Raw genomic sequence first — 14416 nt, 5'->3', positions numbered from 1 at the left:
AAGTGGGAGATAAGTTTATGTATATTTATACTGCAGAACAACAAATTAATTTTGAGAATTTCAGAAACAAGAGTTTCTTCTACGAATAATTTCTGTCTATTTTTACAAAATATTAAAAAAATGTTACAAAACAGAAGACATTCCTTCAGTTGAGGTTAAGAAACAGAGTTTACATACTTCGTTTTAATGGTAAAATAGTTCAGTGAACACCAATGTTTAATTACACACCAATTTCTCCAAACTGCTCTTAAAAACCACGATGAACACAACTGTTCATCTTAAATTGGGGATTTCTCAAACAAAAACTGGACTGTTAGTTCTTCGTATCACAGATAATTTGATCTTACTGGTAGTTACGAATAATTTATTTAAAATGTAACCACCTTTTCTTTCAATCTTTAGACAACATTTAAAAATGAATGAGATAGTTAGATATGAACTAGAAATATATTCCTCTTTATTTAGTTTCTATATCTAATGAAATAAAGAAAAAATACATGTAATACTTGAAAATCCAATAATAAAACCTGACATGTTATGTATATATATAAAAAAAATTCAATCAATGAGCATCTGAAAACTTATATTTGTGGCAAAGCAAATACCATCACGAAAATAGGTTTAAAACACTGATAACAACGAACTACGTAAGGTTTTAAACCTATATTTCTTGCACCAGTCTGTCTGTACAATAAAACATTATAAAATAATGTTTGTAGTCCATAAAAAAAAAATTATTTTTTTTTCTGCATGAATACACACATAATTCTAACATCTTCCGTTTACTGTTTCAATACAAAATGCAAAATGACTGACAAGTTATTCATATCGAACCATAAATTACTTCAGAAACGTGTTTGAAACATGACAGAACCCCAAAAAACAAACTTACATTTTAAAGCACTTTAAGGCTTCCAGTGAGTGTCATTAGATATCTCAAGTTACATGTAGCATTCATTAAACAGTTGATAAACAAAACAAACTTCCCTTCATTCTATATCTTTAAAAACAGATGCACAAAGTTCTAGGTCCAATTATCATTCTCCTCAAATAACTTTACACACTTGGAAGGTGGCAAGTTACTGTTGCTAGGTTTCTCAAGTTTTGGTTTCTTTTCCACTGGTTCCACTAAATGAGAGAAAACAATAAAACAGTTAAGACCTGATAAGAAAAACTGGTTTTAATCATTCACCTTTTGAAGTCGCTCCAGTAAAAAAGAGTCCAAGTCTAGTAAGTGTCTAGTAGGTACATTATCAAGGTGGCATTTCTCCAAAACTGGAATAGTTAACTCAGGACATGGAAAACAGGAATAACAAATAGATTTGTTTGTTTGTTTCTTTCAGGCAGACTTGTTACTACCAAACACGGAGATACCCAGACAGAGGTCTGGGATCTAAGAATAATGCAAGTCCACTTGTCGCTTGTTACGACTACTGAGGAACATTCAAATGAAGTTAGTGTAAGAAAAAATTTGACAAATAGAAATTATGACAAAATATGCAAAAAAAAAAATAAATCAAAACCTCAAAAAGAATACTGATCCTTTTTGGATAAGGTTAATAACAATTTCCCATTCCTGTTTCGATACAGAGTAAAAGACTTGGTATATTTTTATATAAAAACATACAACATGCAAGATGGCTGAATAAGAATAAATCATACATAACAGGAATGTACACAACAATATTACAAAATAAAAAATGTTAAAATACATTAAACTAAAAATTTAAAATGTAGTCAATTTGACTAGCAGTAGATACATACTGCTGTTGACCATTAGTAGATACGACCTCAAGCTGACCAGGTGCAGATATGGGTTCTTGCCGATAAGGAGTAATTATAACCTGATAGTGACTTCCAGTAGGTATAAACTGTTGTTAAAAGCACAAGTATGGCTCCATGTTGACCAGTGATAAGTATGACTTATTGTTGGCTGGCAGTCACTGAGCATTTTCTTAACTTATGATAAACATGTGCACTATGTGTGGGTGCATTCTTCAGATGTATCAGTAACATATGCATAAAATGTGTTGCATAACTTGGAATATAGTGCAAAAATTCAGTTTTTCCAGTTGTCTAGCTATAGATTGTTAACATATTCACACACACAATGTACCTGGTAGTCCAGCCATGGATCTACTTGTACAAAATAGAATAAAAGTAAACTGTGGGTTTTAACATTTGACCCGCAGAAAAATATTTTATAGAACATACATGAAATAGCTTTAAACTAGTAAATTTATAAAGACAAAAATTTTGTATTTGTTATTTCTATCTCAAGATGTGCTTCTTTCCTAAAGACTAAACACTATTTTCGCGTATAATATGTAGCTGTGGATCTATTAACATGTGTACTTCTTGTAAGACTCTTTAATCACAAACGAAAGAATCAGAAATCATAACAGTTATATAAACATTTTAAGAATTTCATCAGCATACTTATTATGTTAATCTCTACAATATACTTATTTGGCAACAGAAGTTGCTCAAAAGAAAAAGGAAACCTGTAACACAATGATGCTTTTCATTCATATTTCCTAAACATCTAAACTGCACCTATGAATTTAACCATCATTCTATTCATTATACCATTTACTCCAAATTACAATAGAGTTATGGCTTATTCAGTTAGTGATCTAGTTTCATAATAACTCTAACAAATCTTTATTAATTTAAGAAAGTGATAAAACCAACAAGACGAAATGGTTACACTCGAAGTCACTGTTTATTAAACCGTGGTAAACAGTTTGGCATGTTATCACATTTCGTCATTGCTCATGTAAATTGACGTGTTTTATAGCTGAACTGCCTTCTGAGAAAACCACTGTTTATTTTTATCCAGTCACATATTCAACAAACAAGTCAGTTATAATGACGTAAATAAAGTCAAATCAGAGATCTTTCATCACTCAGATTTTCTTCTTCATTTTGTCAAAAACTAAGAACACTGAAGATAATGTTCCTCAAATGAAGAAATAAATAAAGATAAAAATTATCAAAGAGTCCATCTTGAAACATACAATCAGCAAATCCACTAGTTTGCCAATAAAATATTCTTTATATTAAAAGGAAAAATATTTTGACAAGTACATTCCACTTGAATATCAAGAAATTAATTATTTTTATGGGATATGTGAAATAATTCACATTTATTGTTAAATCTATGCCTCAAATGCGTCACGAGTAACAAAAGAAAATTTATCTTGTATTAAAATAGCACTAGTTGCCTGTCTTCTCAGATGAAACTGACCTCAGAAAAATGATAAGAAAGATAAATGAATATGAAAACAGAAGTTTAATAGAAAAACAAAAAGTTATATAATAGGGTGTTTCCAACTTATCTCTCACAAGTATTGTTTCTTAGTTTAATTTCTAAAAAAACAAAAAGAAACAAAGCCTTGCACAGCAGTTCACATAAATCACTCTAATAATGCAACTTAAAATGCTATCTCCTCTATCTGTAATTAAATATGATTAATGTTTAATTGTAACAGTAACAGGTGAACTGATGGGTGCTGAAAAACTCGCGAGGCGGAGCTTACCTTGCAAGTTGTTGTCGCTGATACTTTATATTGAAAGATTAAAGTGATTAAAACACAAGGGGCATGAGCTGCCATCACTCTGCTGTCTACAAAATACATCCTGAAGTATGCGAGTCTTCATTACTCACAGTTGTAAGAAGTGGTGAGGCCAGTCAGGCCATGGCCTGACCACTTTTTCATTGCACATCAGTTACATTACAACTTGTTTCTTTCCACTCAATACATTTGTTGCACATATGCAGTTTTTGTACTAAAAATGGCTCATGATTCTATCCTAAAGCATTAAAGTTTCAAACATTACCTAGGGGAACAAGCTTCTATATCCATCTAGAAATGGTAATGACCCAAATACTCCAAAATCACTTCCTGTTGCAATGCTACACTCTATAACATCCTCGTCTTATTCAGTTTCATGAACTTTGGCAACAGCAAACTATATAAGTCGATAGGCCAAAGATATCAAGAGTGTTCCAAAAAACACTGTTATAATCTCAAAGTGCTTTATAGTATACTTAATATTCAATCATATCCCTATACTTTATATCATTGCACTAAATATACAGCTTTAAGAAAATGCTATGTTTAAATAAATTTAACCTCACAATTTGTAACTTTAAGAAGCCTAAGAAAAATCATAACCATCTCAACGTATTAACTCAGAGAAAGAACTGTTAGCATCTCATTCAGTACACTACCAAAGCATATATTAGAATATTACAATCAAAAGCACCAAACAAAAGATTAGTGGATAAGGAACCATAAAAATAACCTAACGTATTATTCTAAAAGAAAACCGTATATACAATAACAATAAAACATGATTGCACCACTTGCCTAAGGATCTACCAATAAACACATCTGTGTGGGAAAGGCTGGTTTGTTATGTTCCTGTTTATCACAACTCTCTCTATGGATTATTTCACCAAAATACAAAAACTAGAATAAATTCAACGTCTACTCTCCTTCCTTAACATACAAACTAAGCTATTCTCACTTACTAAACAGTTTTATAATTATCCCATTTCTAACAACATATGTAAAGACACTTTAAGCCAATTCATCTGCATTATTAAAATAAAGACAATACCTGATGGACTGATTACAAAGTTTTCACCTGTATTATTAAAATAAAGACAATACCTGAAGGACTGATTACAACGTTTTCACCTGCATTATTAAAATAAAGACAATACCTGATGGACTGCTTACTAAGTTTTCACCTGTATTATTAAAATAAAGACAATACCTGATGGACTGATTACAAAGTTTTCACCTGTATTATTAAAATAAAGACAATACCTGATGGACTGCTTACTAAGTTTTCACCTGCATTATTAAAATAAAGACAATACCTGATGGACTGATTACAAAGTTTTCACCTCCATTATTAAAATAAAGACAATACCTGATGGACTGCTTACTAAGTTATCACCTGCATTATTAAAATGAAGACAATACCTGATGGACTGCTTACTAAGTTATCTTCATCTTCTTCAGGAATTGGTTCAATGCTACGATTACTGAGGTTTCCTCTGGAAGAATGAAGTTTGATTAGATATTGAACATTAACTGACTATTTAAATAGTTCATTTTAATCATGCTGTTATGTCTTGTAGCAGCACCATATAAGCTTTAAATATTTTTTTCTACTGCTTTTGTTTTTCCCACAACTGATGTAAGACTAATAGGTCTATATTTACTAGTACAGTTTTTATCACCTACCTTGAAAAGAAGAGATACATTAGCTAACATCTTGCACTTGACTTTTTTTTTATCAGTTCTTGATAATATTTCCCCAAGAGACTTATTGCTTTTTAAACCTCCCAATTTTTTCACAACCAGCTCAGGATTACTGTAATCATCTTGTTTCCATATATCAACTGTTCAAGACATAGAATATTGCTTAGGTCTTTGTGAGTACAAACCAAAATATAACTTATCTATCTCAATCATCACATATGTGCCTTCTTTATCACTCCTCAAGGGTCCTACCCCTATCCTGATATTTTACTGCATTTAAAGAAATCCTTACTTCTTACTTTTAGATTTTCAGTCAACCTTTTCTCATACATCCTTTTTGATATCCTAATTTCCTGTTTCACCAACTTCTTCAATAATCTTCTAAGTCTGTTATCAAGCCAGTCAGTTTAAATTTATGTTTTTCTTTAATTTTATCTCTTAAACTTTGTGAGCCAACATGGTTTGTTACTTACAGCGACCATTTTCTTTCTATAAGGAATATGTTTACCTTGAATATGTAAACATTTATCTTTAAATATTCCTGTTGCATTCCTTCAAAATCTGCTTTTTGAAATTTGTAACCAAAATGTCATTATTCCTTATCTCTACATGCAGCAGAATATTGAATCTAATACAGAAGTGATTACTCGTACCCAGATGTTCTCAATTTCCACCTCTCAATCATTTCTCTATTTAAAGTTAACAACAGATCTAAAATAGTACTGTTTCTTATAGGTCTCTTGACTAACTGTTAAAGAAAGCCATCTTGAACAGTTTCTAAGAAACCTTTCTCCCTCATAGTTTGACTCAACATTTTTCTCACTACATGCCTGAAATTAAAATTACCTATGTCTTCACTGACAGCTGAAATCTTAGTCTCAGTGTAAAGTTTCTCACTAATTTATTCAGTATCATCTGGTGATCTGTAACAAACTCCTGCTAAAAGTCTTTCCCCTTACATCTTCTAACAGAAGCCCACATGGATTCAGTCTCCTTGGTGTTATCTTTATCCTCAATTTTAACAGGATGTAACTCACATTTTACATATAAAGACATTCCTATCTTGTCTTTAATACTGTATTCCTACTATGTAGTGTGTAACCCTGAATTTCAAAGAAATTCTGTCATCAAAATCCTCTATGTTTAACCATGTTTTAGTTATTCCTATTATATCAAATTCCTTCATTTGTACCAATGCTCTAAAGTCGTCTATTTTATACTTTATACTAGCATTACAATAGCAACAATTAAGCCTATCCTCATTTCTACTTGTATACTTATTTCCTGTGATAAACTTTTCTTTGCTTCTTATTCTTCCATAGTTTTCTGGCCCTCACCGCTGTCTAGTCCCAGTTTAAAAATTTCCTTTAAAGCTCAGTTAAAAACTTTAGCAAACAAGCTAGCCACTATCTTATTTAAATGTAAACTATCCATTCAAAAATCTATCTTCCACTGAACCAATCTCACAAGTCCAACCAGCTTATCTGCTCATCCAGAGATATTCACCTAAGCCTAGCATTTAGTCCTAGTGACCTACTTGTAATTTCATCCCCACAGGTAATTCTGGGCAGTATCCCTGATAAAATTAAGTTATAGGCTTTTACTTTAAATGCTTTTATCAAACCCTTGTGCTCAATTAACCTAGCTTTCTGCACACTATTAGCCCCTACATGCAACACAAAATATACATTTCTACCAGCCACTTTTATTATATCTTCTGTTTTGTCAATTATATCCTCCACTCTGTGGTTCTGGGTAGCATAATCTAATTATTTGCTCCCTATCTACCCTACAGGCTATTCTATCCACATGTCTGGGTCAAGAAATGACCACTTACAACCTTCCTATTATCCACATCCTTCTTGGTCACTTTTGTTTCCTTTACCTCCAGTAGTTCCTCATCTATAGAATCCAAAGGATAAATTTGTTGCTAAATGGAATAGTCTTATTATAACTAAATTCATTACTTTTTACTCTAACAGAATTATTTATAACTTCCTGAAATTCATTATTAGCAAAAATATCCCTTGTACGGAAAGCCTTAAGTTCCGTTACGCCTCAATATCTGGACAGGTATTAAAAAGTAAAATAAAATCTGTTAGTTCTAATAAATCTCTATAACTGCTAAATATAAACTCAAATGTGTTTGCTTTAATTTTTTTATTATTGTATGTTGTATAAACAACTAGAGAGCTATATCTAATCTGCTACATCGACTACAATAGAATATTCTAGTGACAACTCAAGCTATAGAATATTAATACAAGTAACCTGTGAGAAGCAATACCTTTCTTAAACTAATGTTTAATGTTTGTTTATTTTGAAAGTTAAAAGAAATTATCCCTGAAAGGTAATGTGATACTCACCCTGTGTTCCAAAATTAAACATCTTTAATATCAGTACACACCATTATTACACAAAACAGAGAAAACTTTTAAGAATTCGTACACTTACTCATATGTTCCACTGCTTCTCCTCTTCACAGGAAGTCCAAAATCACAGTGTGGAACTGGAGACACTTTTCTGTCAACCATGAGATCTGGTTGATGCCTGTTTTGAAAATCTAAATATCTCTTCACTGAGTAAACATTGCTATTGGACAGAACAAGGTTCTTCAAAACTGAAACAAACAAGTGTTTACATAACCTCATTTTAAATCTATTGTAAGATTAATCAACTTTTATTCTGAATGTTACACCACAAGTGTTACAATACTTCTAATGTCAAAGAACACATTATAGATGTAGTAAAAACCAACAGCTTGTGTTTCAATTTTAAACACTGTTTCTTAAACAACAGATCACTTTTTAGCACAATAGTACATTAAAAAATCAACCATTACTTAATAATCATTTATTTTTAAAAATAAAAGTTTCACTTATTAAATTGTATTTAACACATGTTCTTGGGCAACATAATAATATTTTAATAGAAATAGGGGACAAATCAAGCGTTAAAAAGATACACACTTGAAACATGTGACAAAACACAGTACAATTCTTACTTTGAATTTCCAAAACAAACAGTGGTAGAAAAAGCTCAAGGTACAAAAATGAGTTTTTAACTAAACATCTTAGTTCATTTTCATCAAGTGCAAAACTCTTAAAGAGAATCTTACAAAATTACTAATTCCCAAGATGTATTAATATTTGTGCTGGAAAACAAACTGCTTACAGATGTTCAATAGTAATAATATTTCTTAAGGGAGTGTCACAATAAATTAAGGTTCACCATGTATGTATCTATCAAAATAAAATCTTTCATCACTCAAATGTCTTTCTTAGCCATCCAATCACACAAGGTAATTTGGCACTATGCCCTCAATTATCATGTTAATAACATGTGTTCACTTGTAAGATTTATTGACACTGTAGGAGGGTGACAGTATCATCAGCTCTAGCTACTTGAATCCACAGGGGGTGCAGCAAAATGTCACATACATGCACACTCCTGAGCTGCAGTCTTGAAACACACCGATACACCTGCAGAGACTTACCTACCTCGCATTACTGAAATGTCACTTTTTTCAACAACTACTAACAAAGGGAGGTTGAAGTGAAAACTCATCAATATCCATACATGTAGAGTCCTCCATACACTTGAGAAAAATACTAAAGGTGATACTGTTCAAAATCTATGAGGAATATATAAAAAAAAAACTCACCATCAGCAGTGTGCTCGGGCTGTCTAAGTGCAACTAAAGCAGAAGTTTCATCTAGCCAAGAGACTGATATAGCCCCTAGAGCAAAAGAAAAAGATACAAGCTTTTTCAAATATAATTTTATTTTAAAACAAAGAGTCCTTGTTCGAAAACACAATCCAAATTTTATAAATAACCAATTTCACCATTCAAGTTATACTTTAATAGTTATAAAATGTTTCTCTTAACATGACTACATGTATACTATTTTTTAGTAAGTAGCTAAGATTTAAGACTTAAAGATTCTACTGTTCAAGTCAAAATAAACTTCACGTTTTTTCTTCACATACAACATAATCCAACACATAATTTAAAAACAAAATCATGACATGTTAAAATTCCAATAACAAACTTTGTACAGACAGCTAAAAACAAAGTAAGACAGTAAACACCCTACAGAATTATATGTATCCTTAATTGAAGTGTCACTTAGGTTCAACATAAATGGAATTATGCAATTCTTGACACCCTACGCTATTATAAAAACCAACCTGAATGTTTTAACCTTTTTTTTTTTCAAGTTTCTAGGATAATAGGCTAAATAAATACCTCTAGTACATTTAGCACAATACAGTCAGTTCTGTGAACATGAAGTAACCATTGAAAACCTTATCTTCTTCCTAGCAAATCACATGACATGAATATCTAAACAATCGGAAATTTTCCACCCATGTAGATTATCACTAAATCAGACTCACTATGTTTTAATCTTATATCATCTGCAGGTTTCAAAACTTAATTTTACTAAAGGAAAAAAATTCATCACTTAACCCCACACCTGCCAGTATTATTCTTTATTACCCATCATAAATTCAAAGTTCTAGTTCCAACTTTGTATACAGTTGCTTAATGGCAGATTCACAATATGCCATTTATATTACCTCCAGCTGAAACCGAGTCTTATCACTTCTATATGATCCAAAGCGCACCACATTCGCTAGGGCTAAGTTAATTTGTCACGATTAAATTATACAAGACAGACTCACTGTTCTAATTTCACTAGCACACAGAATATTTATTCATGGTTTCACTTTACACAGCACTGCATGTAATGTTCTACAACTTCCAACCAGTAGTTATAACAATTAGTTGTCAAATTATCCATTCTACATATGTTACGTCTATTCTGTAACACCATTATGTAATCAACTGCACAATTACATAATACACTGCATCATTCTCATTTTATACACTACATATAGTAAACAATTAATGTAATTTATACTACTAAACAAACAATAATTCATTTACTATATTAATATTCACATTGAAAAGTTATACACTTATAACAGTTAATGGTTTCATAAATACCTCTTTGTAGTATCATACAAATTAATCAAATTAGTCATTTATAAAAGTACATACTTAGTATGACCACAGTAACGTACATGAACACCATTTTAAATACCCAATGTGAAGGTTCAATAGTTATGCAAGCTATATATATTTTTTTTATACAATTATAATTGACACTACCATCAAATATTTTAACACAGAACTTTGGATATGTGTGTTGGAAAAATCATGCAAAACAATTTCAGCAGCAGTCTTCTGAAGTATCACACACGCATCTCATCAGTAATAATGTTGTTGGTCTATCATAACCTGTCACATGTGAATGGTAACACTTTCCACACAAGAATATTTTTGTGTATCAAAAGTTGTCTACTCTAATCAAACTTTCATTCTTAACATAAGAAAACTGATTCTTCCATTGTGTTATAGCCTTCTGAAAGAAAGAACAATCTGTAATAACAGTTGGAAATGTACGACTCTGATAAACACTTGTGCATGTCTTCATTAACAGGGACTGACGTTACAGAACTAAGCTGTCTGAAGGAACAAAGTAGTGTCACATCAAATGAGTGATTGCAGTTGTATATCAAGACATCATCCTATAGCTTTAAAACGTGCCCAGAAAACATATTTTCTTTAGTGTTTTTACTTGCTCAAACAAGCAGTCAAATCTGAAGATAACTGTATAAAGAATTTTAAAAATGTTTAGTCATCTTGAAGGTTAGATAAAATTCATGAATTATACATTTCTATATTTTAAATATAAAACATTTGTATAATAAAATAAACACTCAAATCCATCTACAAATGAACCTTTAATCATAAGAGCTAAGTACAGAAATCACTATTTGTACTTTGTGTATGCAGTCACAAAAGGTTTCTCAATCGTAGCTGTGAGGTTTTCTCTACATAAATGACTAACTGTTAAAAATGCCTTTATTTATCAATTAGTCATTATAATATTTGTGAAAAATATTGGTACTTCTGAGATATTTAAAATAATAAAAGGCCTGTCTTCAGTAAAGCAAGACAATATCACATGATCTAATAAAGTACGAACTGATTAGAATTGGTTATGAAACTTAAACAGTAATGTGGCCTACAATAGGTTAATTAAATTTACAAATTACAGAAGCCTTGCTGTACATATAACCTACACAATAGTGTGACCTACAACAGGTTAATTAAATATACAGATTACAGAAAACTTGCTGTACATATAACCTAAACAGTAGTGTGACCTTCAACAGGTTAATTAAATATACAGATTACAGGAAACTTGCTGTACATAACCTAAACAGTAGTGTGACCTACAACAGGTTAATTAAATATACAGATTACAGGAAACTTGCTGTACATATAACCTAAACAGTAGTGTGACCTACAACAGGTTAATTAAATATACAGATTACAGAAGCCTTGCTGTACATATAACCTACACAGTAGTGTGACCTACAACAGGTTAATTAAATATACAGATTACAGAAAACTTGCTGTACATATAACCTAAACAGTAGTGTGACCTTCAACAGGTTAATTAAATATACAGATTACAGGAAACTTGCTGTACATAACCTAAACAGTAGTGTGACCTACAACAGGTTAATTAAATATACAGATTACAGGAAACTTGCTGTACATATAACCTACACAATAGTGTGACCTACAACAGGTTAATTAAATATACAGATTACAGAAGCCTTGCTGTACATATAACCTACACAGTAGTGTGACCTACAACAGGTTAATTAAATATACAGATTACAGGAAACTTGCTGTACATAACCTAAACAGTAGTGTGACCTACAACAGGTTAATTAAATATACAGATTACAGGAAACTTGCTGTACATATAACCTAAACAGTAGTGTGACCTACAACAGGTTAATTAAATATACAGATTACAGGAAACTTGCTGTACATATAACCTAAACAGTAGTGTGACCTATAACAGGTTAATTAAATATACAGATTACAGGAAACTTGCTGTACATATAACCTAAACAGTAGTGTGACCTACAACAGGTTAATTAAATATACAGATTACAGGAAACTTGCTATACATATAACCTAAACAGTAGTGCGACCTATAACAGGTTAATTAAATATACAGATTACAGGAAACTTGCTGTACATATAACCTAAACAGTAGTGTGACCTTCAACAGGTTAATTAAATATACAGATTACAGGAAACTTGCTGTACATATAACCTAAACAGTAGTGTGACCTTCAACAGGTTAATTAGATATACAGATTACAGAAGCCTTGCTGTACATATAACCTAAACAGTAGTGTGACCTATAACAGGTTAACTACATACTGAGGTTCTACATTTTCTGTAATTTGACCTGTAAATGTTAAACAAGAGAATGTTCTTAAGTTAGCAGTGAATAAAAAACTGTCAATAATTCCAAAGAATAAAAAAAAATTATTTTACAAGCATATTATTTTATCGTAAACACAATTTTATATTATGGTGCAATGTTACACACAATGTGATATTTAGTTTTTGAAATGATTTTTAATTTTTGTTTGTAGTTGAGCACAAAGCTACATATTGGGCTATCTGTGCTCTTCCCACCACAGGTATCGAAACTCCATTTCTAGATGGTTATTCTTATCTTGAAAATATTACAGGTACATGTAATAAACAGAAATATTTGTGAGCTGTTTTCATGCTTTAAGTTAAAAATATGACCTAACTGTACTCACAGCCACATACAACTAATGATTAATGTAATTAAATATGTATGTTGATTCTATATAGTAACAATTATGAAATGTTGCAGTGTGGAGACAGTTAAAAATGTTAATATTGACATTTCGGTATTTTATAGCAAGTACACTAAAAACCAAATTTCAGTTTCTGATAAAAATTTACAAATCTGCTAACCTGTTATCATACATCACAAACTGATGTAACTGGGATTTGAAAAAGAAAACAATAAGGATCATGAAACTGTTGTTCTTTTATTTACATGTAATGAAAACTGTTTTTTCTAAACACAAATTAAAATAAGTTGAAAGGTTACCATACCTTCATAAAATTATCATTCATATAGAAGTTTGTGTATATTGTTGGTAAATTGCTAACCACAGTACATTTGGTAAGTCACATCTATTTTTAAAAATCGCTCTTACAAAGCTCTACATTTTGCAAATCTAGAAAATTCAAAGAAAAGGATCCATTAAAATATACAAGTTTTAAATGAACAATCATCACAACTGTTGTATAACAATTCATTACACTTCTGAAAGTCCTCCTGATATTATGTAATACAGTAGGCCATAATATGGGATGGCTTTAATAACGATATTCATTTATAATCAGTGATGTTGAGTTGAAATTTATATGCAAAAACGGCTCGTTTGGATTTAGAAAATATTTTACATAGAAGAGCAAACAACGTTTCGACCTTCTTCGGTCATCCACAGGTTCACAAAGAAAGAGGAAGCTGGCCACATGTTTGAAAGGGGTTGTGTAACTGAGTGTCAGAATGTAGAGGGCGGTATTAGATGTTTGAATATATAATTTTATTTATTTTATTATATTAATATAGGTATAATGGCGTTCCTTTATATTGGTTTATTTTGGGTTTAAGTTGTTGTATAAGTAAGGCTTCTTTAATTTTGCGTTTGTTTATGTTTGTTTCTTTATTTAGTATTTGGATGTTTTCTATGGTTATGTTGTGTTTATTTGACTTGCAGTGTTCGCAAACGTGTGAAGGTGACTTTTTATGCTCTTTGAATCTGGTTTCCATTTTTCTACTTGTTTCTCCAATATAGAAGTCGTGGCAGTTATCACATTGTATTTTGTAAATAATGTTGGTGTGGTGTTTGTCAGTGTAGTTTTTACATAGTATAGACCTCAGTTTTGTGCATGGTTTTTGAATAAATTTGGTATTAACTGGAATATCATATTTTGTTACTAATTTTTGCCAAATGTTGGTTATTTGTTTGCTGATGTCAGGAATATATGGTATACAGCAGTATATGGTTTCGTGATTTTTAAATAAAAAACTGTCAATAATTCCAAAGAATAAAAAAAAATTAGTTTAGAAGCATATTATTTTATCGTAAACACAAATTTATATTATGGTGATTCGTGAGATATATTTACTTTAGTTGGTTGATTT

General features: G+C 31.0%; 1 protein-coding gene across 3 annotated transcripts in view; it reads right to left on the bottom strand.

Annotated features, from left to right (window-relative positions):
• Window positions 1-435: 435 nt before the first annotated feature.
• LOC143224780 (poly(A)-specific ribonuclease PARN-like) overlaps window positions 436-14416 on the bottom strand; it is a 52449-nt gene continuing 38468 nt past the window's right edge. For 2 of the 3 annotated variants that reach the window (XM_076453075.1, XM_076453074.1), the window contains 4 exons: window positions 8947-9021; window positions 7737-7902; window positions 5001-5074; window positions 436-1128 (listed from right to left, as the gene is read on the bottom strand). In XM_076453075.1, the coding sequence (XP_076309190.1) occupies window positions 1025-1128; window positions 5001-5074; window positions 7737-7902; window positions 8947-9021 (419 nt within the window). In that variant the 3' untranslated portion in view covers window positions 436-1024. Of the gene's footprint in view, window positions 1129-4947; window positions 5075-7736; window positions 7903-8946; window positions 9022-14416 lie in introns of all 3 variants that reach the window. The other variant, XM_076453076.1, reaches the window with a different exon arrangement.

This window comes from Tachypleus tridentatus, chromosome 9 (assembly GCF_004210375.1).
Source record: "Tachypleus tridentatus isolate NWPU-2018 chromosome 9, ASM421037v1, whole genome shotgun sequence".
Classification (NCBI taxonomy): Eukaryota; Metazoa; Arthropoda; class Merostomata; order Xiphosura; family Limulidae; genus Tachypleus; species Tachypleus tridentatus.
The sequence above is the reverse complement of the archived record's forward strand: the minus strand, read 5'-3'. Positions and strand labels throughout refer to the sequence as shown.